A 27,811-nucleotide genomic window follows, 5' to 3' on the forward strand; every position below is an offset into this window, starting at 1 on the left:
TGGTGCTCCTGGCTCTTTGTCTCTAAGCACCACATCACTTACACCTACCAACACTCCAATTGAGCTGTTGGGAATCTCATTAAGGAAACACAGCTTGATGTCTGCAGCTGCTCAGAGCTTCTAAACTGCCTTCCTCATTAAATAAGTGCCATCCTGCATCCACTCCCTCTGTCAGAGGCATATTGAGCCATTCCTCATACATATTACATTTTCTCTTTAAACAAAATGAAACACTGAACATAGCCTTTGTGTTAATCTAGAAGGGATTCCTTTGGGGTTACTTTCTTCTTCCTTTACCAGTCTAGTTAAACATGATAGATTCAGGGTCTTGGTTTGCCATTTGAGCCATATGTCTTAATACATCCTTTTTAGTTATGATACCCAGCAGCCTCCTAGAGGAGAAAAGGAAAGGAAAGGTCAACATTCATCTCATATATCATGCAGTTTTTTTCTCCTGTTCAGCTGCAGCAGTATTTTGTGAGTGCTTCCATATAACACTGTCCATCCCATCCATTCCTCAATGATTATCTTTCATAAAAAGCATTCTCACCTCGTGTATGTTTACTACTCCAGCCATGATCATTAAGTTAAATACTTTGTGTTGTTATCTCTTTTTGTTGGGAATGTGACTTAGTGAGGAGCTACAACTACTGGCACTTTGTACAACGAAGTAATGAGTTTCTTTAGACTCTGGCTGCAGAGGACCAACAGCACAAAACCAAGGCACCAGTGTGCTGAGCTAGGGCATGGGGTTTACTAATACACGAACTAAGCTAAAGCATGGATTTTCTGAAACTCTCACTGTCCAAGAGCATAATTCCTTCAACTCTGAGTGATAATTTCTCATTTATATGATCCTAAATGAATTATATCTGTCAGGAAAGATGAGGCCTACAGGATATCTGGCCCCAAGGGTCAAAAATTTCCTAACCCTCAGTATTCAAGGGCTTTTATTTCCAGTCCCTGAAGGCCACGAGGCACTGAATTTTGAAACTACATCATTGTTTTATTTTTTCCACTTTTCATTTCATCTAGGTGCTAGAACTCAAGATCAACACTTCCAAATCCAAGCACCTAAAATCTGTGCCCTGATAATGGTCCTTATTTTCTTAATGCTGAGGACACTGCATTGATAGTAACAGTTGATATGCAGTATTTTTGAATAACAAGAAGGCTTTTTGCAGAAGAATAAATTTTAGTCTTCTGCATTTGAAAATTACGGCTCTGATTTTGCTATCCTGTTGTAAAGTTTCTTCTTACCACTAGGAACCTGGAATGAGCAATGATCCCAAAATAGCTCAAATCCCATTGGAATTATGGGATGTTATTTCCAGTGCACATGGTGCAGCTTTTTACTCTTCTAATTTCAGGTTTGCCCACACTTCTTCAGCTGTTTTTTGTGGACTTTTGGTTTATATGCCTTTCCATTTTCCATCAAAGAAAGCTGAACAGATTAATTTTCTTCCACTGATATCTTTATCACAGTCTTCACAAGCATCTAATCTAGCTGGATGTCTAGAAACAGGAACATCTTTTGCAAACAGTACTACTTGCCAGATCTGCCTCTGTTGAAAACTGAATGATAGTGGGAATCAGAATGGTTTATTTTGTATTTATCTTTACCTTATCTAAATAACAATACACCGAGGATTTGGGAGAACAGAATGAAACATGACACCTGGCAAGGGCTGTCTTGGTTCTGAGTCTGATTTCTTTTGCTGCCCTGGAGAGACACTGGGCACGCTTCCCTTATTCTTCCATTCACAAAATAGACAAACCCAAAATATTCACTTGCCTGTCTCAGAGGTGCTGATTGATTAGTTACTGTCTATACTTGGCTTTAAAGAGGAAACACAGTGTTTTTGTTAATGCTGAAGAAAATCTCCTGAGATTCTCTAGGCGTGCTTGACTCAGCATCTACTCACCCACTGCGAGTGACAAGACACTGCCGGAGTCCGAGTTTCCGGAAAATATCTACCACGGTCTCCATTGGCGTGTGGTCAGTGACAGTGAAAGGGCTCAGGTTGAGAATACGCCGCAGCTTCAGTGGATGGGGACTGTTGGGTGGCAGTTCTGGGGGGTCTTCGGTGAAGTACACAATGGAGTTGCTCACCACCCCATCCTGACGCTGTCTTGCATTCTCTGTACAACAGAAAGATCAAGGTAGACTGAGTTAGGCTTGATAACAAAATTAAAAAAAAAAAAAAATCCTTGTTTGGAAAGCAAATGTAGTAGTTGCTTTTTGTCTTTAACATACTGAGGTCCCAGAAGCTGGGGTTACTGAGCAAACTTGAATTTCCTTGAGACATTGTTCCCTTGAAGCAAATGTAACCGATATTTTTACAAACACATATTTTTGCTTGGTTGGGATAATGCTTTTCTGAATAAATACGCAGCTCACTGCATTCACAAACATCACTAATCCAATTTCTGTCAAATTCAAATGATTATATGTCATTTCCTCCATTGTGAGAATCACAACAGAAACTTCTATTATATGACCGAAGGAGTGGAGTCAACAGCTGTGTATGGTCCCAGCTGGCTTGGAGCAGTATGTTTGTTCCCAGGCTTCTCAGTGGAGTTGGGGAAATCTGGGCATGATGAATGGATTTATGAACACAAAGCTAGGGAAGGACAAATTCACATCCCAGGGATCCGGTACCTCTCTGGCATGCAGGGTGAATTTTGTGGTTTTGCACTTAATTCCTTAAATAGACTTTGCGTATCTAGATTTTAAAATGGCAGAAAAAAAATAGCATCCTACTTAAAGGAAAATAGTAAAGGGAGGAACAATATATAGCAGTAAATGAGTTTGATACATTTTTCTCAACAGTACATATTTGACCACTTTCAAAAGTTCAAAAGTTATCATTCATACTTTGATCAAACTATGAAGTGAACTTCATGCTACATCTGGAGTTTACGTGATCGGTGTAAGCCTTTTACTTTAAAGTATGCTCCAAGAAGGATTCTTAGCATTGAAGTAGCTTATTTTCTTTGTAGTGTTTATCTCATTTCTACTCAACACTACAGGGTGTGAACAACATATGAGACGGATTTCCAAATGATAGACAACTTCTCTCTCCCCAGAATAAGCATATCATGTGTTTGGCTCTGAGGGTTTAACTCTTTCTTTTTTTTTTTTTTTTTTAATAAATTCTTGGAAATGGTTAGAATTATTATCTTTGATTAATATAGGTTGCTTCTTTTCTTGAGAGGTACAGCAAATCAGACATATTCAAAGCTTATGTATATATTCTTGGAGCTCGTTGCCATCCATCAAAGTGCAGAAACGTGCTCCTGTGACTTGTAATGTGGAGATAGTAATGGTTTCCAACATGTTCCAGCTGCATTTTTTTTCCCTTTAATGATGATTGTCTTGTAATATTTCTGGACTGGAGCAGTGCTCGCTCAAACCTAATATCAGTAAAGTATACGATTTTCAACCTTCTCACCCCACATGTTACAAGCCCTATTGCAATTTATAGGAATGATGCTAACTTTGTCTCATCTTGTTTTGATTCATACATCTAATTTCAAGTGTGAATATGCCTGCATAGTTCTTTGATATATGATCTGTGCTAAAAGAGGTAACATTAATCAAACTGAAGGTAACTCCCACCCTTTGATAAAAACCCTTGACAGCTAGGTATTTCCTTCCCAAAGCTGCACCCAAAGCAACAGGCCTAAGCATTTCAGCTACCACGTTGCTGTTCCCAAGGCACCAGTGACCCTGGACAACAGTGATTAGCCAAAGCCATGACTTCACTCTTCAAAGTCAAACATCTCTCTGGAGAAATTTGAATGATGTAGTACTATTGAGCAAATTCAGTGGCATCAAAAAAATGGTGTACTTTGTATGCAGTCTCACTGGATGGGGGAGTTAGAGTAAAGGTAAAACAGAAAAACAGATCATTTTTGCAGTCAGTGGGTAAGAAAAACAGATATAACTTAACAGAAAGAGCAAAGCAAATGGATGACAATGTCTGGTTTTACAGAGTAATCTATGCAGGAGGCTCTTGTCATAGCTATAGAGTGAATTAGTTCTCCCAAATGTGAAAGGGCCTCTCATATTCAGAAGTTTACAGTTCACAGCCTATATTAACTATGTTGCTCTCTCAACTCCACATTGGGAAAAGTACATTATACAGGCCACCTGGCTTGTCTCCAAGACTCTGCCTTTTGTATGATGCCTCCCAAACTGGCCAAATTTAAGAAGAGCTTTACAGGTCAACTACTCCCCTCCGTAAGACTGTAAGGTAGGTGCCATCTAAAATGTAGACACCTATTCCCAGATGGTGACTCTGCCTACCTGACCTCCCTACCTGCTCAGCAAGGATCAGCGGAAGGATGCAATCCTGAAGGTGCTTCTGAGCAATTGGAAGTGGCATTGCCATTCACTTTACAGGGACAGGATGCATTAGAGCATGCTTAGTGCTCCACTTAGTAAGAAAGAAATGACGTAGGGGTAACTCACGAGGCACAGAGCTGTGTGTGAACAGGTATTCCACACATCTTCTATAGCAAGCCTGTTCAGCCATGTTGCCATTTATGACCTGAATCAAAAGACTCAGTTCCTCAAAATTCTCCGACTTGCTTCAGACAGCATCTGATCTTTCTGCTTTTATAGTGAGGGCTCTGCATCTTCACTCCATGCAATTTTCCCACTGACATACCTCCCTGCAAGGGAGATGCAAAAGGCTATGAAGTTAGGATGGCAGACAGTGTTACAGCCACGACATGGCATGGACAGTGTAAAAGCCAGACACAGGGTAGGCTAAATACATCTAATTAAGGTTTTTTCACTTCTCATGGGAGAATGCAGAAGATATTTGAAAATCATTAGCAGAAGCAGGATAAAATACAAACTATTTTATAAATGGTATCAACTCTTGGCATTTACACATTTGGTGAAATTTCAGACATGTATTTACTTTCCTAGCTTGGCCATACAAGGCATCTTTTGTTACAACCAAAGGAAGATTAGCCCTCTTCGAAAATCAGTTGTTTGAAGGGGGGATTGCAGCTAGCAGCCTTGGACTTCATCATGGTGTCTTTAAAATCCTCTTATACTGATATTGGTACACAGAGAATTATAACTTCATGGAGACTTTTTTTCTCTTGTTTTTGGAGGAGGGAGGAAGGAGCAACCAGTGATAGTGGGCTTTTAATGAAAAAGTTAGATTCCCACACTCCTTGGAAGTTAAATTACAATTGCACAGTTAGAGGAGCTGTAGAACTGGCAGTAAGGCCTGCTCTGTTTTCCTATGTTTTGAGAAATTAGTGGTATAACTAAATGCAAAAGAAATTCAGTTCATAAACTTTTTTCTCTAACTGAAATGACAACTTCCACAGAAGGGAAAAAATTAGAAAATAATTTCTAACTGAATTCTGCACTACATTTTAAGGGGAGAAAACTGGGGTCTCATTTCTTTTCTTATTCTGCATGTGGTATTGATGCAGCATTGATGACTTTCTGCTATGGGATGAAGAGAATCATGTAACAGCTGAGTGTCCTTAAATAAATGAATATAAATTTTATGCCTAATCACTTAGACTGAGTCTTTTTACATCCAGGAGACAAAAATAAATATGCATTTTAAAAAAATATGCTTCAAAGAGCACTGTCATTTCAAATTTTATTTTAGTTTTGTGAGAAGTGAGCAGGAAAGTGGCCCTCTAAAATAGCCCTGATTTTCCATTTATGGATTTTCTTTCCTGAAGAATACAGAAGTTTCCATCTGAGATGACAGCTTTTTAAATGTGCCTGAAATGGAGGGATGAAACAGGCCCACGCAGAGAGGAATAATTCCATGTCAAAGAGGTTTGGATATGCCAGGCATTCTACTTCCCTGCAAATTATAAGGCAACCATGCCTAGCCAGCAGCCCGCCTGCCTGCCCAGCTGGCCCTTAACACCTCAGGACTGCCAGAATTGGGAGCAGGCTGTGGGGTTGATTTGCCATGCTTGCAGACCTCTGCAGCTCTGGACACCCTGGGAAGGTGGGAACACTTGCTTTCATCCAATATACCTGTCTTTTCAATCCTCACCCAGCCATCAGGCCAACCAGGAAAGGACCTGCTGGGTCAAAACCTGTAATGACCTGGATCGGGCTCTCAGGTAACCAGCCGGCTATCCACTGGATGCTTGACAAAACTCAGCCATCTTTACCAAAAAACATCCTCCACCTAAAAGCTTTCCACCCATACCGCAAAAGGCCTGAGTGTGAGAAAAATCAAGACAGTGCAACAGAAAGAAGCACAGGGACTTGTACTTAGTCACAGAGTGACAAAGGTTCACAACTGCCCCAGCTGCTGACGGCAGCCCACGGAGACTGCAGAAAGCTCAGCACTGCAGTGGCTTTTCATCTGGTTCTGACAAAAATTGTGGCCATGAGTCAGGTTTATCTCTGTTGTCTTTAGCAGAATCATATTGTACTGTTGTGAGTGAAGGCAAAATTAAGCCCACAAAAGTCAAGCCCACGGAAGTCTACCAGGTGGTATGTTGCAATAGAAAATCTTCCAGCTATGTGTCCTAGCAACTAGTAAAAGCCAGACTTGAAAAAGTTAGGTTCGGTTCTTATTTATCCATTCTTCAAGGGGAATAACACTGGTAACACCCTACCCTATCAAAATCAAACTTGTATGTACACTGATATTCTACTCACTTATTGCAAGAATCAGCTCTCGTCTCTGCGCAAATCCAATAAGTCTCTCCGAGTCTTTCGAAACCACTACTGGAAAGCCGTTGTAGTCAGTCTCCTTGATTAGTGTCTCGACATCCTCCACCGTCATGCTGTCCTGCGTTAGAACAGAGAGAGGAGCTTCACCACGCCTTGGTCTCATGACGTCAGTTGCCAGGGTTCGGTGGGTGAATTCATCCTTCACATCCAGAAATGGGTAGCCGTTCAGATGAATGTGAGCTTCATAGATCCCTTCTTTCCCAAAGGCATCTGCCACCCACTTGCTTGTGACAGCTGCAGCCATAAGAGGTACGATGTACTCCAGGCCTCCAGTTAGCTCAAACATAATCACCACCAGAGAGACTGTCATTCGGGTAACACCACCTGCCAACAAGGAAAGCAGTTTCCCTCAGTGCTCTTGAAGTATACATACTAAACAACTCATTTATATTTTTGAGTCTTAAACTCAAAAAGGCATGAGATTATTCATGCTGAGTACTTTGCCCTTATACTTTGTGAGGTATCTGGGGGCTTATTTCATTGAAGAAAGAGATTTTTCATCTACTGCAATTTTCATCAAAAAGATTGAGTGACCTTGCTCAAGCCAAAGATGCTAACATTGAAAAGCAAATAATGAGTGCTAAAAGCTATCAAACCAGAAATCATGCCAAAAAATCAGCTATACTGGATGCTTGAGAAACTAAAACTGAATCCTGCCATTAGTCCTCTAAAACGACTCCAAGAATCAGCTAAGTATCATGGCTGGGGCAGGTAGGAGCACTGCGAGCTGGCCCTCACGTTGGTTTACCTAGCGCGTTCATACTGAAGAGAAAGCTAAGCATTATCTTTGGGCACGACATGGTTACAAAATCCTATGTGAGGATAGTTTAGGGCCACTGCAAGAGCTATGTTACAGCTTAAACCCTAACTTTTGATATCAGTATAACATACAGTTTGAACTGTATACAACTTGGTTTGAGGCCATCTAGGCATGCAGCCGTCGACAGGGTTGTAGCTGTATTTTTCAATCTAGTCTTTCTGTGTTAATTTCATAAGTAAGGTCCTTACTCCTTCAGTTTACATTAAAGGATAAAAATAATCATATAACTGCAGACAAGTGTGTATGTATCACTGAATTATTAGGTAACATTTCTTTGCCTCTGTTCAAAAGGTAAATGTAATAAATCTGCTATTTTTAGGCCTCAAAATACAGCACCATTTTAGATGAGACAAATCAGAAACAGGTCATTAAAAGATGCTTTTAATCTAGCAGCATACAGGAAAATTAAATTGTTGGTTATTTAACACGATGATCCGGATATGACTTTCATTGGAGGAATGCCTTAAACTTCTGACTCTGAAAAGCTGAGAGCAGATACCAGAGTAAAGATCATTTAATACTTACTCTGTATCTTACTCTAAGCAAGACAGGTCTTGGACTTAAGAATGAGCAGTGACTATTCTGCTGTATGTCTCACCATACTATTAAAATCACTACACCTTGATTTGGACCTTTTAAAAGAGGAAGTGATTGCTGACTAGCAGATCAACTGGAATATCAGAGCAAAATTTTTCTGAATCGTTTCTTTTATGAATATTAAGATCATTTATGGACAAGAGGAAGCACTTACTCTTTTTGACTATAAGATTCATCATAGCTATTTTAATGTGTCTACACTGATGTAGGTGTTCACATCCAAAGGGGTGATCCAGACTGCCTTTATAATCTCTGGAGAAAAACAGGCACTTTTGAGGCCAAATTCATCTGTCCATTTGCCTGGTTTTAGAGGTCTATTGCCAGGTAAGACTGATTTTTCCAGTATCTCATTTTTTTTATTTTGACTGTGAAAGGTAACAATGCAGCTAGCTCAGATGTCAATGTCTACATTACAGACATTAAATTTAGACAAGTAAATCCCACCCTTCCTTCCTCTATAACTGATCACACAAATGATCCTGCTCTTCTAACATGAGACTCCAAAACTGAAACTTTTCCAGCTCTTCCCGGAGTACATCCTTCATTTCAAATCTACCCAATTACATTAATCATGTGTTATGCCTCCCCACTATTATTTCATCATCTGGTGACGGTATCAACAACAAAAGGAGGTAGAAGGTACAAGTATGGAGGGGGAAAGACATGATCAGGGAAAAACATGTTCAGATGGTACGTTTGTAACATTCCTGTTGCATCTATGACTAGAAATTTGATATGTGAGGTATTATTCAATGATCTTGCTTTAATAGTTAACAGATCATTCCTGTTATATCCAATAAATCCTATCGATTGAATGTAATCAGATATTGGCCTATGGTCAAAACAAAAACCAAAATACAGCCCAGCTGACCATAGTGTGACACACAGCCAAAATAAGACCCAGAATTTTTACCTCTGTGTCACTTAAAATTTGGACAGAAGTGGGAAGTTTGTTCCCTGCGCTGAGAGCGAGCACAGTCTAAACAAGGAAGTAGCTTTAGTCCAGCTACAGTGGATTTCACTACATCAAAAGGAAAGAAAAAACCAGCAAAACCACTGTTGTTTTCCTTCTTGGAAACCTGTAGCCAAACTTTAATTTTTTCTTGCCCTCTGTGTGCTTTTTGGCAGATTACAAGGAGTAGGCATTGGTGACTGCAAGCCTCTGCTGTTGCCCACCCAGCAGATCACTGGAGAGACCATTAGAGGAAGCTGCCCATGCTTTAGCCCATCACATCTTGATTTCAACCTCTATTACATCCAGAAAAGCCAGCATAGCACCCAACACAAACACAAAACCCTCATAAACAATTTGTAGGTCCCCAAACATCAGTGTTATTCATGCACGAACCAACGATCAGCAGGTACTGTACCCAAGCAAGCTGCCGCTCCGACCATAGCATAAAGTCCTGGTGTGACGCAGTCTGCCCCAGGTCTGCACCAGTTCCTGAAGATGATCCAGTCATGATGGTGATATGCCAGTTGCTCTACTCCGATCCCAACCATCCTGCCAGCCATGGCTCCAACAGCCATGCTGGGAATGAAGAGGCCTGAAGGGATCTTGAATAAAATATAGACACATGAGCACCTTGACAAAAATTACTAGTATGAACTTATTGATCAAACAATTTATTATGAGTAGTAAGAGAACCGAGTTTCCTTATTAAATGCTAGCTCAGAAGGCCATAGCCTTATGGCAGCCTACAGCAATGCTCCCTGTGGTCTGAGACAGGTTTCTGCAGTGACTGAGTTTGTGTGGTTACATGTTTATCAATAGCTTTAGAAAACATTAATGCATTTTTTAGAAGTAATTTTGAATCCTACCTGCTGCATCACACTGAATTTGATAGATAAATGGTGTTTCTGAATAATAGTCTGCTTTTAAAGTCAAGATGCTCCTGGTTTTGCCTTTATTGCTTTCTCAGCAGGAAATCAGGAGATGCTGATGGTTCTGTCATGGGCTTGAGAATAAGTTTAACTGAAAATAACATCTTGATTTCACCCTCTATCACATGGAGTACTTTACAGTTTTATTATTACTCTTTCAGGCTAAATCAGAGCAGATTTTAAATTAAATGTCAAATACAGAACAAAAATTCCGAGAAAGGAGGCTGACTGCTCCGAGGAAGCTATTTCTTCATCTCAGTTTGCTATATATTTTCCAGGAAGTTCTACAAATCATTACCTTGTTGCCTGCTACACAGACAAGTTACAAATCATTAAAAACAGCATTGAAATGAGAAGGAGCAAAAAAGAAAAAGAAAAGAAAATGAAAACTCGCTTTGCCTTGGCTAAGTGCATTTCCTTTTAGATGTCAAGTGCACTTGCAAGTTGGAGAGAAATTTCCTGGTGGAGGAAACAACTCCTATCTGTGGCAAGGGCTTCCATGGAGTTTTTGTTGTTTTTAGAGAGGAAAGGCTGTTATATCTTTTTAATTCTGAAAACACACCTTGAGCTTCGTAGAGAACTAAACTAACAACCTCAGCATAGCCCAGAGGCATTAAGGCTGATGACAGCAGGCTCTATCTATCTCCCCCGCCATATAGTGTTAATTTTGCTGATACAGTCAGATTGAGTCTTCTAGATTTGGTGGATAAAGCTATGTTGTCTGTTCTTTTACAGAATAGTTGAAACTGTCAATTGCTTGTAACAAATTTTAAATATATAGACTAAATAAAGAACCACATATCAAATAAAGAACCAAACTTAGAAGTTTTTAAAGAAATGAACAAGCATAACAACTAGCTGCCAGCCATAAATCAGTTTCTGCAGTGAAGGGCATCTCATTTCAAGTCCTCCTCCAGAATTATTACACCTGCAACATCCAAGTGCTCTGAAACTCCCACGTGTTCTCCTTGCTCAGTAAATCAGCAGGACTCAGTCACTGGTCCTGAGTGACCTTCTACCATTCAGTAGTTCTTGTCATCAGATGGAGAAAACATGAAAGAAAAGCAAAACTCCAACAACTTCCTACTATAATTCAGGTAAAAGACTTTTTAGAAAGATGGATCCTCAGTTCAAGCCCAGTGTTTAAGAGAAAGATGAGATGCTTTAGCTTTGAGTGTGGTATAAAATATAGTGTATAATTCAGAAAAACTTCCCATCGTCTGCTGCAATCAGATCCAGAACTAAATGCTCAGATAATGGGAGCTGCAGACAGACAGATAATGTGTTTTATATGGGCTCTAGCAATCAGATATATAAAACTCACCACAAACAGCTTTGTATATATTGAAAGCTTGGATAAATTGTTCTTGGACCTTTCATCACCCATTTATGGGGAGGAGGAGTGGAAGGAAAAAGTTGCAAATCTAGAATAATCAAATCATACATCCGTCACTCTTCCCACTCATTCCCTCTTTTTTTCCAAGCTACAGTGCTTAAAAAGATTCAAAAATAGAACTTTTCAGCTGCTTTTTTATTTTTGTGAGGTTTTGAATGGGTAAATCACTAAATTTAAAGCTATTACTTCCCTGAGCATAGCTACCTTGAGGCACATTAAGACATTAATGCAACAAGACAAACAACAATGTAAATAGTCCATATCCCTGAGAGAGCTGAAAGACAGCTGCAGTGGCAATCACCTTGAATTTGCTTATTGGCAACAGTGGATATAAATTCCCACCCAGATTTCTTTGTCACTTAATAAAACTGCAGATGACTAGAAGGTGGAAGAGCAGGGCTCATCCCTCTGCTGTGACAGGGGCCCACAGAGCAAGGTGCTGGCGGGCAGGTGAACCATTAAGCATCTCAACGACACCCATGTGGGTGGGTGCAGGTCAGAAGCACACAAGCCCTGCCAGATAGACCACAGCTGCTGATAGCAACCCATCTGCGCCTTGTGCTTGCAACAGCTTCTGCGCCTGTCCCCGATTTACCTTCATGCCGAAAGTGAATATCGTGATGACAATTTTAAACACCAAAGCCAAGGCCAGCTGCCACATGGCAGTGTAGACTCCGGGGCCGGCAGGTCTGTCGGGAATGTCGTCCACCGGCCGGGTCATGTTTGGGTCATTGATATAGTCGCAGAGCTGCGAGGACTCCAGGGCACCACAGTCATTGAAGAGCTCTGAGATCAGCTCGCTGGTGCTCCTCCGGGTGTAGGGGTTGGGGTAGGCGATGATGGCAGTGATAGCTGTTATCACTATGACCTCCAGGACTGGGTATTTCCCGAGTCTGGTAGTTTTTCGCCTCCTGCACCAGGCAATGTTGCATCGGATAAAGAGGGTCCCCCAGAGGCCGCCGAAGACGCCGAGCAGGATAAAGGGGAAGAGCTCGGCCATGTACCAGGGGGTGTGGTACTCCACATAGAACAGGACCAGCCGGCTGTTTCCAAAAGGATTGATGGACCTCAGCGTGAAGGCAGCCACGAGAGCAGCAAAAAATGACCTCCAGAGGGTTTTCAGGGGAAAGTAGTAGCTGACCTAAAACAAAGCAGAGACCATAAACACTTCACTGCATGTGACAGAGGGTTTGCTTTAATTGCCATCGCTGTGTGTTTCATCTGTGACTCTACGTCTGATTTTACTGGGAGTGCTAGTCCTTACCACAACCAGAACGCGTTCACAAAGTTATCAGAAAAGGCATTTTCAGATAGGGAGCAGCAACCAGTTAAAAAATGATAAATCTAAATCCAAAACTGCTAGCTAGAGATGATAAGACAGATGCTTGACAGCTCGGCCCATGCGGCAGCAAGCTGGAGAAACCTCAGCAAAGGGATACACTTCCAGATTGAATAATTTCATTTGTTTCCAGAAAGCCAGTGCTCGTCTCCTACTCAAATGGGGCTAAAATACCCCATTTCTTATTACTTGAAATCAAAGATTATTTTTGCTTTAGAAGAAAAATAAGCATATAAATTTTTGAAAAATAAAGAGGAATCTTAGAAAAGGGTATCACATGAAAAGATATTTATTGAAGTAAATGAACTGCCAGGTCTCACCTCTTCCAGACTAAAAAGCACGCCTCCAATTGGAGCCCCAAAGGCAACAGAAACTCCTGCGGCAGCTGCAGCTGAAAGCACCTACAAAGCAAATATTTACGTACAAGGCATGAGTACCTTGAAACACTGAGTATCCGGACAGGGAAATTAGAGATGATGTGAGCCAACCTCACCTCTCTTCTCTTTCCTTCATTCTTGCTGTACTTTGAGAAAAGGCTGCTGAAGAAGTTTCCGCAGCAACAGGCCACGTGGACTAACGGCCCCTCTTTCCCAAGGCTGAGGCCTGAAGATACCACCAGAACCAAGGTGACTGTTTTGATTAAAAGTGTCCACTTTCCCAGGTAGCCCCTAATAATGAACCCACTCAAGATGGTTTTTATCTGGAAAGCAGGAAGAACATGTTGAAGAGCTGAAGAAACCTTTTCTACTCTGAACTTGCAAATGGAGTTAAAAATCCAGCAGAGTTAAAAAAATTGCAGACTGCTTGAAAAGAGACAGTGATGGAGAGAAAGAAACCATAGGTAGGGCAACTTTCCCACAGCAATATCTGAGCAGGGGTTAAGCAGACCACACTTTTACTGTTGTTATGGGTCGGTAAGGAGTCTCACAGATCAATAGAAATATGAAACTCTTACATATCTCCTTGGCTTACAGGATCAGAGTTAAACTAGACTCAACTTTAACAAAGAAGAAAAAAAGCAAATAAACCACCACAGAATTTTCCCAGTTAAAATAAGAAAAAAAAAGTTCTAAATATTTTGAATGGCCATGCCATAAAAGCATGCAAGTATTCTGAAATGAGAAAGTCCAAGAGATCTTATTTTTACACATTTCCTCTTAATTTTGCATGTGAGTAGATAGAATAGAGCACAATGCCCGTGCATGACAGACAGGCTGCAGGGTGGGATTTGGGTTTGGACTTCAGCCCTGGAAATGGGCTGGAGCTGAGCATCACCTCACATAAGAGATTTACCACTTGGAAACTAGATTTACAGTTAATTATGAAAACATTTTAGAAATACTTACAGATATATCAAACGTAACACACACACACGACTACTTTGAAACATGGAAATTACTTAAATATTTCAAATTCTTTGTGGTTTTGTTTTTTTTACCCCCTAATTGGCTGTGAAACACTTGGATGCTTCTCCTAGAGATGAAGAAAAGAAGTATACCAAGATTTCTAAAATTTGGGCTGTTGATTCTGTCTGCCAGATTCCTAAGTAATAATCCCAGTGGTTCTATAGCACTTTTAACAAAAGACTGCCCTGATTTCAAAAATTTTGAGTAGCTATGCTGCTTGAGTTACAGAGTTTCTCATTTTAACAGCTTAAATATGGACTGAGGCTCAATATGGAAAATATTGAAAACCAAGTAGAGATTTTGGCTGCCATAGTACTGCCATTCCAGCATGACATTGTGTACACGGACACAATCTGCAGAAGATGGATGCCAGACACTTTTCAGGCATCCCAAATGATGGGCATCTCGCATCTTCAGTAGCTTAGGAAACCTTAGCTTTGTAGCCCTCCCTCTTCATTTTATTTTGGTTTTATTTAAAGCCCAGCCTAGAAAATGACTGGTTTTGGAACTGGCCCAAGTAATTTCATCCAAGGAAATTTCTATATAACCTTCCAGTGAGTATGCCTCTCAGCCACAAAAAGTTGGGAGTCCACAAAGTGATGACTGGGAGCCGTTGATTTTTAATTCAAGCTCTGGCAGTGAAGACATATGTACATTAACCTGTCACAGTGGCATTTGAACATTTTCTACTACGAAAAATTTAGATGGGCACCATAAAGGCATGTCAGGCAAAGGAATTAAGGCAGGTGAGATGAAAAGACAATCTTCTTATTCCTATGCTATCTCATAGTACAGTCCTGGAATGGGAAAAGGAGGCAAATTATCATGTATTTGTTTTGTTTAGTATTTGGATATTCATCCGCAAAGAGAAACTCACCTCTGGGATTCCAGAGCCACAGGCATAGGGAGCAAACACTCTGACCAGGGAGACTGCCAGGAAAGCAAAACATAGAGCCCACATAATGTATAGAAAATAGTTTAGAATGTAAGCACTTGCACCCTAGAAAAATAACAGTAACAAACATTGTTAGATAAATGCAGGTTGGTAAATCTCACACTTCTACATGGTATCATGATGGCATGGAGCCTGATCTTTTCATTTACATGCTAGCTGCTGCTTTTCCTCAGGAAGGACAAACGACTTGATATACTCCAACAATTTTATTACTCATGGAAAGAAGCAGCTTACGAATACATACCTAGCCCAGTCATACGGTGTGTTTGCAAGGGACACAAACACCTTAAACAGGGCATCTTTCAAGCACTAAAATTTTAAGCCAACCACAAAAAGTTCCAAAACAAACAAATATGTGTGAAGGGCAAAAGTAATTGGTGATAAAAAAGCACCCATGGCAGGTGACAGTGGATAAGACCCTGATACATCTTTTTCTGAGGGCTGGTATTCAAAGGTCAGGTCTCCATGCAGATGCTGATCTTTTCAGACGACATCCCTGTGTATATCAGTAGCCAGTTCAGTTCACAAACGGGAAGGGTAAAACCATAAATAAACCCTTTCCTTCTATATGATGCTATCTATATGACAGGGTTGAAAATCACTTGAAAACACAATAGCTTGGCAGATCCCACTCAGACACATCTCAGTCATTTTTGCCCTGATATTTTAAAAGCATTCCAGTCAATAATAAAACCTATCTTCAAGCTGAATAGCTTTACTGACAGAATGGAAATGCTAATGATCATTAGCAATGGTTGACTGTGCAGTGCCATAGTGAAAGCATAGTCAGTAGCGACCTTCAAGCTTTCTACCTGTCTCCAATGGTCAAGTCAAAACTGTTGTTAAAATCTGCCTTAAAATACCTCTCCCTCTTCACAAGCATAATTTTTTAGATTAATTTCAAAAAAACCCACCTACACAGACAAAAGAGAATCTAGTCAGAGGCGTTGAATTGATACGAGGAGCTTAAGCCTTCAAACAATCTCCTCTAGCAACGTGACACTACAGAATAAGAAAGAAGATGAACCTCAGTGCATGAATTGGTATGAATTGTTCACCTCTAAGTGAACTCTTCCTACCAGATGCAATCCCAGCTGCTCAAGAACATCAGGGCCCCCGTCTTTGCTCTGCAGGACAGCAGTCTGGATATCAACATTATGATAAATCAAGTAGGAAAACAGGCATTAACCAGTTGTATCGTGTCTTCAGTTAACAGACCTGGCCAAGCCCAGTTCTCAAGTCATAAAAAACCTAGAGCTGAGAAGTCTCCCTGTTTGCAAGCCTGCAAGGAATCAACCTTTAACAGCACGGATGCTTGCTAGCCTCATTTTCCAGGTCTCTGTCCAATTGAGAAGACAGTAAGGGAACCACTGCCCTTAACCTTATGGATATATTTGGAAGAAGGGCAATTTGTTAAGGTCCTCTTGTGCTTGCTGAAGTTAGCAGCTGGCTTTGCTGATAACAGCAGAAGAGCAATACGATGCCACATCCCAATGCCCTGAGACTAAGCAGTCATGGATCCCACACTTACAGTGATTGACATCTGTCCGTAGTAACCATGGATCTTTGTTGCTACAGCTGAAGACAGTCTCATGTATGTGTTCTCCTACTGCCTTCAATTACAAACAGCTATGACAATATTTATTCTTCCTCTAGAGAAAACTCTGGATATGTTGCCCCAGGGCAAAATTCTCCTGTCAGTGCGAACCTGGAGTAACTCCAAAGAAGACCAATGCCATTACAACAGTTTGGCCCCACACTGTTGAGCGAAAGCTGTAGTTTTGCTTCTATATTCACTGGAGTCAAATTAACTTTGTTTCTTTTTACTTCTTCTTTCACATCTCAAAAGTCACATGAAAACTATGTCAGCTCGTTACTGCAATCACACATACAGCTACAGCCCTGTGGCAGGACCCCACAGGAGTCTATATGGCCAGTTCAGTCTTATCCCTTGGGAGAACTCTCATTGTTACATTTTCCAGATATCTGGCATTCTGCAGGTCCAATTGCAGCAGTTTCTAATGATTAATAAAATGAAAACCTTTGGGAAGTAAAGTAGTAGTAACTCAGTATAGCAAATAGCTCATTTCTCATTCATTACGTGGCATTACGATTACTAAGACCCTGAATCAGTAGAAGTCTTAAGCGTGTGTACTGGAATTGGAGACCAAAAAAGCTCATCAGCAGAGATGATCCTGCTAAGACCTTTTCCACTAGTGGCTCGAAGGACTCACCCTGGCAGCAATAGTAATGAAGCAAGTAGAGGAACTGAGCAAAATTTTGTCTTTTACTTTGCAAGACAGAGCAGTATTTCCGGGCTGGTGTCAGTCCAGTTTAGGTACAAATGGAACACAATTGAAAACAACCCTCACAAACTCAGAATACTGAAATAAACCCCATCCCTCAGGATACCATCCAATGCTTGTTTTCTCAGCAGGCCCAGAGCTCTATTCTGACTCGACTGGGGATCTCACAGCTTGCAGACTCCCTCCTGTGGATGTTACAGCAACGTGTCTCCTCAAAGCCCTCAAGGCTGACAGATTCAAGGCTGCAAAATTGGGAAGTGGGTTCGAGGTATAGAGGGACTTCCTTGTCTTGCAGGTCTCAGCTTCATGACAGGAGATCCAGAAGCCCTGGGATGGGATTGCAGTCCATGGCTGGATCCAGTGTCACGAGCCGTGGAAGACACGGGGTCCTTTCCTCTACCCTGGATAGGTGTAAGGCACCAGAAACGGGGTCCTCAGCTCCAGTGAAGTTGAGGTTGGGACCAAGCTGGATCTGCAGATTGGGAAAGCTCTGGGTCACCAGATACTGGCTAGAGATCCAGCTGAAGTGGGTAGCATCTGATGTGCTTTAACACATCCATTCCTCCAGTGAATTTGAGGTTTTGAAACTCTCTCACATCAAAAAAAACTCTTCACCTGCTCTTTGGAAGCAGTTCAGGACCAGAGGGATGAAGGATATAATTGGCCTACAAAACAGTGTTTAGGGAAGAAAACATAGCCTGGTATGTGTCTGATGTGCTATTATATTTTCCATAGTAATTTATATCAAGACTCTGCTTTGGGCTCAGTTTATAGGAGGACTAGAACGAAAACATTTTTCAGGAGATGCCATAGGAAATGTCACAATTCTCAGCGAGAACATATGTACAGGGTTTATCACAGTCATAAATTGGCAAAACCACAGGGAAGAGCTAATCTAAATCTTAGTCCTCAAAATGTCAAATTTAGTTGTCTATGATGAGAAAGAGTCACAGTCATGCATTAAAAAAGAAGACATGTCTGACCAGAGCACCTTTAGGGAAACTGTTCCAAATACTTCTTGTCTAAAACGTGCTCCAAAGTAGTAGTTCTGCACACTGCTGTTTTCTAGGGCTGTTATGCAAATGTTGGGCACAAAATGAAGCCACATACAAAATTAAAAAGGGGGGGGGGGCAAAATTATCCTGAAACTCAGTCAAATTCAGAGTATTTTGATCCCTCCTAGAGCCCTCTACAGCTACGGGAATCATGCAACCCTTGCCCATATCATAAGCCTTTTGCTACCAAACAGAATTTTTACTTTCCATATTCACATTTTTGTTGGGCTTTGCCTGGGATTTCAATGTAACAGTAATAGACAGCTGTATTATTAATAACTACAGCATCCATCAGGCCATGGCAGCCAGAAACCCACAGATCTTAGAGGCCCATTTGTTTTGAGAAAGACCCTAAATCTAAGCCAAGATGAACCTTTTTTCCCCACTGTGACAGTACACTAGGGAGTGAGAAGGCCAATCTGAATACAAAGTGAGTAAAGTTTCCCAGTGCCCACCTAGCAGATACCCTTCTTATAGGCCACAACATACAACACTTATGACTGCTGATTTCGAGTAGCAGGCGAAAGCAATAAATTTTCTCAAGGATATGCTCCATTTATATATTCCAGCCTTTCAGAGTAACAGCCTGTCAAACACATGCACAGGATTTCCAAATCCCATAACAATTGTAACAGTCTCCTCTCTTTTCCCTTCCCACATTTTTTTGTTCTCTTAAATTACAACATCGTCCCCAGTTCTGCAGCTTCATACCAGGGTAATATTTCTTCACTGTTACAATAACACAACCATCCAAAACATCTGTTGATGAAGACCAGTGTGAACCTAGAAAACCTCTGGCAAGGGGAAGCTTGGCACTGTGGACTGGCAACTGTGCAGAGAGATTTTTGCCTGCAATTAAATGGTGGGAATATTCAGGAACAGTGAGCACCCTGCTACTTTCACTATGTTTAATTAGAACTATGGAAAATTGGGCTATACATATTCACAGACACTCTTATCTAGTACTACTTGTACCGTAAGCCTAAAGAAGAACTGAAAGGAACATGAATGACAAACTTGTACGGTGATGAAGGTGCCCTCAAACAATTTCTCCAGGACCAGACCACCTCCACATTGGGGAAGATCCGAGACAATCTCTCCAAGTCAGACATTTTTTAATTGTCTGGCTGAAGATGATTTATCCCATAGAAGTATATATTTTCTTCTATTATTGACCAAACTGCATTACCAGACTTTTTTTATAAGTCCTGTTACATACTTAAGGCAGTTCTCTTCAAAGCCACATTCATCCCACCTCCATGTCTTATTCAATGTTTGTCATATTCAAGTCACCTGTAGAAATGGGGGGAGGGGGGGGTTGAGACAATATTTCTGCCTCAAAATTTGAGTTGTGAAGGGATCAATAGTATTCAATACTTGAATAGCTTGGGTTGACAATAAAATGTCCTTTTTTATATTTTTTTATAAAAGTGTCATCTGCTAAAAGGAGAATAGAAAGGCTTCTTTTGATGTCTTCAAAATGAAACTTTCACTTGCTTTACTTTGAAACTGCCTTCTTTGTATTTAAAATTACTACAATTTAAAAAAAAAAAAAGAATAGAAAAAAGTTCTTAAAATGTAAGTTTCATGTCCACCCAGATGTGCTTTTTCCCTTCCTGTTCACTCCCCCTGCTAATTTTTCACTTTGGCCATCTCCTGGGAAGCCCATTAGTTCCCCAGCTTTCGGTGCTAGCTAAATATTTTACTATCTAACACAGAAACCGATTGCAAGGGCATAACAAGCAGTCCTTCTGCATCTCCCACTACTACTCACAGCATGTGAATACATGAAAACCATCTGCAATCCCCAAAATTTCCTCTTAAATGTATGTATCAGGGATCATCTTTTTTGTCCCATAAAATTCTGTTTAAAAGAAAAAAAAATGGATAGCTGCTCAGGTCCCCTGGTGACTGTTATGAGTGTTATGAAACACTTTTGGTTTAATACTGATAAAAAGAAAGAGCGATCTCACAGTTTTCCAATTTCCATCACACACGACACTGAAACAATGGGACCTCTCCCAAGTTAAGCAGATATTGCTTGTGGAAATGTCTTTTTTTGCAAGGTGCTCCGTTCATTACTTTCAGAGAAACTCTCTGGAGGGAACATCAGCAACTATGAAAAAAAGGGCATTCCCTGGCCTGTTCTGACCCCAACCTAATCAGGTCTCCCGTACCTCAGACTGGCTTACAAGAAGTTCAGACCATTTCTGCCACTGGGGACATTTGTCCCTGTCATCGAATGTAGTTTCATTAGACGTCCAGCAGCACTGCTCGTGACTGTACCAGAAGGCAGACAGGCAGACACCCTCTTTCAGGTCTGTCATCCAATCCACAGCTAAATCTATCACTCCAGCTAACGTGCCTGGGAAAAGAAATGCAGAAAAAGAAACCGTGGCATTAAAAAATATCAAGTTGCAAGGAAAATATATCTAATAACAGCAAAAAGCACGATTTGGGGAAGCAGCTGCAATGTAAGCACAAATATACCAAAGAACTGGGGGCAATGATGAGTTTGCAAAGACACAGACACACCAGCTTGTTGTCTGACCTTCGATGCTCTCTCGTAAGCTTTTATTTTAAATATTATCATTTTCATACTGACTGATTGCCAAATAAGGCAGGCATAACTGATGTAGGGCCTGATCCTGCAGTCTGTCCCAGGCAGGTGCACCATTTGACTGACATACGGAGGGCTTCATGTAGGGTGTCTATACGTACCAAGCTGCAGGTCCCAAACTATGCTGTGTATTATTTCAGGGGTAGGGGAGGAGGAGGAGATGTATGTTTTCCTATAGCCTTACTGGCCCCAACGCAGCAACCTTTTAGAAGATATTTCAGTACAGAAACAACATGGATGCCAGATTCTGACTTAGGAACTTAACGGAATCGGGCTCTCAATGTGTACATTCATCAGCAATCCAAATATGCAGAATAAAATTATCCTTCAAGTCCTCTCTGTACCAAATAAACCCTTATTTCAGTTTTTTCCCCATGCATTACACAGAGCTGCAGCGACACCCGGTGGCCACCAGACCCAAGCACGGGTAAAAATGATGTGGCCAGACCCCACGGAAAAAAAAAAATCCTATTTTCCTAGGGCATTTGCTCCCCAGCAATAATCCCCTGCCCCAGTACCAGCACCCCCAGAGCAGATTTGTCCTCAGGAACGCAACCCCAGCAGGAGCGGGGAGGCCGGCAGCAGCCAGAACACAGAAAGGCAAACCTGAGTTCAGTCCCTATGGCCGTAGTTTCTGGAAAGCATTAAACCACCAACTGATAGAAAAGTCATTTAGTGTTTTCCAAACCCCTCTCCTATACAATGGAAAGTAGAAGTCAACATTATTTTTACAAGTAATCATTAATACAATTTCAGGAAACCACGAACGGATCTGAACAGAATTTATCAGTGCATTTCAGTAGGGCTAAAACACTGGGGAAAAAAAAAAAAAAAAAAGCTTTGGAAAATCCAGAATGGTTTGGGTTTATGTTTCCAAAACTTTTAGCTTTGTGGCTCCTGCTAAGAATGCAATTACATGAAGCAGGGGTAGGGGCTGCTCCCCTTTCCCCTAGCAGCTGGGGCACACAGCTGGGTTCAAGAGCCAGTTTATTTGACCTGGAACTAAAGTTTTCTGCTTTGCATTTCTGTGAAAGAGGAAAAAAAAAAAAATTTCAATAATTCAGGCATGTGTAACCTGTTTTTTATTCCCTAGAAGAGAAAAAAACCCCACCAGTGTTCACAGAGCCTTACACATAAGCATATGCTTTCACTCCCTTTAGAAGGATACTTGTCCCCACACTGACAAGTGATGTGACTAGGGTAGCAGTGAAGAATTTTTGTTGTATAGGAATAATCTGAAGAACTATGCAGATATACTAGACAAGATCACAAAAAAAGGCTGCAGGAGGGAGTAATGATGTCTGCACCAGTTATTTTCTTTCACGAAGACCTTGCCTTTCTCTTCCTCTTTTCCATTTTCCTAAGTTTCTATGGAACAAGGAACCATATTCTTAGGTGATGATAAATCACTGTGTTGCTAGTAGTGTCAGCATGCGTAGCTTACTGAGTTTTGCAGTAAACTCTAAATTCTCCTGCAATTTTCTGAAAGTTTCAGGAGACTATACAAAGAATCCTCATCCCTTGGACATGAGCACCAGATGCTGTGCCTCTTGCATCTCTTGGTGGACCTTTATCGTGCTCTGTAGCTACTCCAATCTTCAAAGCTCACATCACACTTTACCAGGCAATTGAGTATTAATTCTACATAGCAGCAGGTACAAAGGCAGGCAGACAGGCTTTTGAATGTTTTTCCCTGACAAAGTTAATAAACAGAGTGAGGAACAAACATTCAGTTCTCTAATACAACAAGCTCACATGCACCCCAGTATCTCTAGGAAAATGTACTTAAGTATGCAGCTGATCTGTTGCCAAATGCTTTAGGATCCACATAAGGAGGAAAATGTACATGCAATTTACTACACATGCTTTACACAGAAGAAAATCGTGAGAGGGGAGGGCAAGCGCTGGTGAGATAATAGTGCTATAGAGAATGCTTCACAAGACACGTGACCAGGGCTAGAAGTTTTCCAGGTTCTGAATCTTTGCAATTTTAAGTGAAATTAATGGAAGTTGAAGGCTGTTCAGCATCTCAGAAAGTCAAGCCTTTAATTTCTTGTGCTTGCCATGGCTGTCTAGACTGTAATAGAGAGTAAGTTTATCTCCCTACTTCTCTCATCAAAGGAACTGAACTTCTTCCCCCTTCTATGTAACCTCCTGCCCAGAATGAAAAATACTGAGCACTCCAAAGCCAGGAAATGCTGCACTTCGTTTTAGATATTAGCCTTTACCTCTCTCCTTTTCCTTTGGTTGATGATGGCCAATACTCATCCTTTACAATGCCCTAATGAGAATGCTAAAAATTTGCTTTGAAAACATTGTTTTCTTTATGCAACTGTGCCAGAAAACAGCATCACCCAACTGGCGCAACACTGAATTACAAAGGGGATTTTTGCACATCCAGCTCCAGTACCACAGCATTTTAGCATTAGTACAATAGTACTTTTTGTCACATAGCTTCAGAAAACACAGACTCTTTTGCTGATCTATACATAGCACATACCTTTAGTTGGCTAGTAGTAATGGTTACGTTAAGGGATGACCATTGGTCTGCAGGCAGGATGGGCACAGTAAAAACTCAGAATTCCTTAAAAACGAGTGCCTAAAAATTCAGCACCCACACCTAAAATTTTTAGGCTCATTTCCCCATACATTGCTTTGTATTTCTCCAGAAAGTGTGCAAACTTTCTGACCAAGACAGGCCTATCATCTTTTTCTGGAGCATTGTGTGAGCAGTTTTCATCTGATCTCCACACCAAACAGCATTTGGCTGTGTTACTGCTCCTTCCTCCTTCCCAAAATAAGTAGGCTCTGGGTCCCAAGACCTCATTTCCAGAAGCTCCTTAGTGCCTTTCCAGCCACTTGACAGTGTCATACACCATCTTCTCCCTCCATGTAGCACCTGAGGGTTCGAGGTCCTGTGGGTACATGGCTCTGAAAGAGCCTGGGAGCTAGATCTGTTGGACTGTGGCGGCAGCGAGGGGCTCCGCTCAGGTTAATTTACACTCACTCATGAAACTTTGGTCTGATCCCAAATGGCTGCTGTTACATTCTTAATATACTTTGGTGTTACTCAAAACATACAGCTCTAACTCTGAAGCTGGCCCTGCTGTGAGCAGAAAGCCAGAGCAGACACCCTGCAGAGGTCCCTTTCCCACCTACGCTTTTCTGGGACTAACGAAGGATGCAGGTTCGATGACATTCCAAAAATGACATGAGTCACACTGCTGAATGGGACGGTCCTCTCCTTCCTCCCTCCATCAGCTCCTTCCCGTCAGCACTATTTTGATTGCTTGTGGCTTTGTGGTGACCAACCCTGCTGAGCCCACTGATCAACTGAAAACTAATCTGGCCAAAACCTGTTTTTTTCCACCAAGTCAGTTCCCAGATTCACCTGCCCTGTGCAGCTGCACATGCACAAAGCAACAGGGCCCGATGGTGGGGACACTGGAGGACAAGGCTTGCTCCTTTTGGCCACACCAGCTTGTGTCAGCTGTGGCGGTGCAGACTTTGAAGCGTTGCAAAACCTGAAAGATTCAGTTGACCAAATTGGTGGGATTTAAGCTTCTAGATCAGTTAGGTTCACTTTAAACTCCTGGGCCTGGGTAAATCGTCCAGCCCCTTTGGAAACATGCGGAGGTCCCTGCCATCCCCTTCCCCAGGTGTCCCACCTGGCTGCCCTCCATCCCCAGCAAGGGGAAAGCATGGGCAGGGTCCTCCACAAGACCCTCACACCCTGGGCACTGCTGCTGCTGCTGCTTTCTCCTTCCTTTCCCACTCCTCATCACACTCCTTGCCTCTGGCGATGCCTGGACCCAGCTGCTTGAGAGCTCAACCCATGTAGCTTCTGCCTGTTCAGCAGGAGAAGAGGGACCACAGAGGAGCCAGGCTGGTCCGTGCAAGCTTGTGTGATCACACAGGTACCCTCGTGACAGGCCGGCTTCTCTGAGCAGGCAGTATTTCAAGTAGAGAAGGCAACAACATGAAATGCCTCTTGACTGCACCACCAACCCCACCTCCTCCCTCCCCAAACCTCATCCACTCATCAATAATTCCTGCCAGTCATCAAAGGAGTGTTGACCCCTCACTGAGGCTGAGATGGTGACTCCCCATCTTTGCCCTGTCCCAGAAATGCTGAAGGCACAGAGCATGTGTCGTTTCAACGGCAGGCAGAAAAAAAAAATCTACGGGGCTCAGCCCAGGTCACAAGCACGTAGGTAATTTTTGTTCTCTAGCTGATTCACAAGTCCTTGTCCCAGTTTAAAAACAGGCTAATTTGATCTGACTCTTTAAGGTAAAACTTGTTGCTCTGCACCCTTGTCATTGAAAAGGTTGCAAAAGCTAACACATCTCAGCTGCAGCTTACCTTCGACCTCTGTTCCCATGCTGGACGTACCAGCATTAGAGCTTATCAGAGGTCACCAACTCTGGCTTTCGACAACCTTGAGAACTTCAGCAGGAGATTTCATTGCGAACTAGAACTGAAACAAACCTCCTGGGATATTTTTACTCAAATGGGAATGTGTGAGTGTATACCATGTTCTCTGTATGAGAGAGGGGATTGCTGACCAGCTTGTGGGACGACACTAGAGCCCTCAAAGGCTTGCTCTAACTTTATTTGCAAGCAGAATTCTTTATCCCAGACGAGGCCAACCCTGGCCTTCAGGCAGAGTAGTAGTACACAGTCTATCAGACTCTCTTCCCATCACACCCTCCCATCAAAGCTTTTGTAGAAACAAGTGTATCTCTACAAAATAACGTAATTTGCCAAAAATGTCACATCAGCAACATTTTCTCAAGAACCTCCCTAGTACTTCTGAGGCTCCTGAACAACTGTAATAAACATATTAACTTGACAGTTGGTAAGCAGGAAATTCACACCACTTGGAAATTGTGAAACTTCACATCATGCTTTTACCAAGCAGCATGATACAAAGAGCACCCTGACATCACTGAAAAAGCATAAAAAATAGCAGCTGTTTCAACTTGGTAAGAGAAGTGCAGCTTTCCAAGTTAGAAGATGTGCTAAACTGAGCAGAAGACAGGAGCAATTTGGGAAAGTAATGAATTTGCCATCTGAGTTTGAGCAGGCTGTTAAATATGTAATGTCTGCCTGGCCTGGAAGCAGATCTGAAACTGAGTCTGAAACTGTATTTTCCCTTCATGCATATATAAAGAAGATAACCCTACCAATAAAATTGACTTCTGTGAATCAAAGGTTCAGAAAGTCAAAGTAGCCCATCGAGTGTAAAGCACTCAGATGTGTATTTCCAAAAGCAATAGAAAAATCCCTCTACTGGTGAGTAACATTTTTTCTAGGTCAGCACTCAGCAGGAGACGTTGCAAGTGGGTATTTTTATTAAGGATTGTAACTGCATGGATGCATGGCTGTCTTTTTAGCTTGAAACATCAGTGGAGAGACAATAAAGTGAAAAGAGAAGCTGATGGCACTGCAGCAAAATTGGGCAAGACAGTTTGGGGCATAACTGTAATACTAACACACACATACCTGCCAGTAGTCCTATGAGAAGCATTACAACCCATCCTGACCAGGCATCCAGCAAACTCTTGATGAACTCCCATATGGATTCCTTACTTTTGCTTGTAATCTGAAATTAAACATATATATAGACATGTTGCAGATTCAGGCTGACACAGTTTTAGTGTAAAATGTTTAAAACAAGAAATATTTAACTTCCTAGAAGGTATGTGCAATTTCTCTACTCTCTACTCCCCCCAGTCCCAATCATTTTTTAGAGATGCTCTGCTGGTTAAGTTGCTGGAAGCCCTTTCATATTTACAAACTCAAGACATACCACATCCCTATTTTTAGAAGTCCTCCTCAAGACATACAACAAGGTAGGAAGCAATAACTTTGGAAAACTGCTTGTTTTTCTCACCACCAGGATGGCTGTAACCCAGGGACTGCAGTGCATCAAAGCCAGACACCGTTACCTTTCTATGGCGGTCAGTGTCACGCGATTTCTCCCTCAGCCAGTCAATGGTGTGGAAATCTTCGTAAGTTCCAACATCAGGGAAAGGTTCATCCAGAAAATCCATCAGGTTGCCAGAACCATTCATGTCTCCTGCATTGACCATATTAGAGTCTGTATGTACAGGAAAAACAAGTATGTCAATAAATTCAGGCAGCTTTGCCAGACATTTCAGAATCAAGTTTTCCAAAATACCTCCACAAACCACAAAGTCAACGGAGCATGAGTCAGCAGTCCTGGTGTGCACTTACTGCAATCTATGCATTGCCACTAGAAAAAGTATTTTGCTGAAGACTACTTCAACAGCTTAGCAAACCCTAAAAAGCACATACAAAAAGCACAGTGTCCAAGTGCAGAAATACCAGCTTTCCTAAAAACAGAGCCCTGAAATCCAGGACGGTTCTGGGCTTCTTCTGCAATGATACATCCTGATCACACGCTGAAAGAAGTGCTCTGCCTGCAGCAAGATCATCGAGTAGGCAAGGTCACCAGCTCAGAAAACAGGTGATACACTAAAATTTACCATTCATTATGAACTGCAGATTTTACATAGCACCATTAGTCGTAACACTGCAATAGTGTCTAGTTTTGCATGCTCCCTGCTTTGATCCGCTGCCCTTCCACTGCTCAGAAGGCAAAGCTCGAGATCACAGTATGTCTACGCTGCATCAGGTCTGGAAATGCAGTATCTCCTTCAAGTT

The 27,811-nt window shown here is 41.7% G+C and overlaps 1 protein-coding gene across 3 annotated transcripts; it reads right to left on the reverse strand.

Moving 5' to 3' along the window:
* Positions 1-301: 301 nt before the first annotated feature.
* On the reverse strand, positions 302-27,216 carry CLCN4 (chloride channel, voltage-sensitive 4). 3 transcript variants are annotated; one of them, XM_010581578.1, is made up of 11 exons: positions 27,073-27,216; positions 26,627-26,726; positions 20,678-20,865; positions 15,062-15,184; positions 13,272-13,478; positions 13,099-13,179; positions 12,035-12,580; positions 9,530-9,716; positions 6,668-7,066; positions 1,926-2,142; positions 302-392 (listed from the first exon to the last, which is right to left on the reverse strand). In XM_010581578.1, the coding sequence occupies exons 1-11, from the start codon at positions 27,214-27,216 to the stop codon at positions 302-304; spliced, it is 2,283 nt and encodes a 760-aa protein (XP_010579880.1). The 3 variants fall into 3 exon arrangements, with proteins under 3 accessions (XP_010579880.1, XP_010579881.1, XP_010579884.1); XM_010581579.1 differs by having other exon boundaries at positions 26,627-26,718; positions 27,065-27,177; XM_010581582.1 differs by lacking the exon at positions 13,099-13,179 and having other exon boundaries at positions 27,073-27,198.
* Positions 27,217-27,811: the final 595 nt, after the last annotated feature.

The sequence above is a fragment of the Haliaeetus leucocephalus genome, unplaced genomic scaffold (genome assembly GCF_000737465.1).
Source record: "Haliaeetus leucocephalus isolate CR32 unplaced genomic scaffold, Haliaeetus_leucocephalus-4.0 Scaffold795, whole genome shotgun sequence".
Taxonomy (NCBI): domain Eukaryota; kingdom Metazoa; phylum Chordata; class Aves; order Accipitriformes; family Accipitridae; genus Haliaeetus; species Haliaeetus leucocephalus.

Coding starts and splice junctions, on each gene's coding strand:
- CLCN4 (XM_010581578.1), bottom strand. CDS start 27,216: ATGGTCAATGCAGGAGACATGAATGGTTCTGGCAACCTGATGGATTTT. Junction 15,185..20,677: donor TTCTTGTAAGCCAGTCTGAG/GTACGGGAGACC, acceptor TTATTTTTCTAG/GGTGCAAGTGCTTACATTCT. Junction 13,180..13,271: donor ATGAAGGAAAGAGAAGAGAG/GTGAGGTTGGCT, acceptor TTTGCTTTGTAG/GTGCTTTCAGCTGCAGCTGC.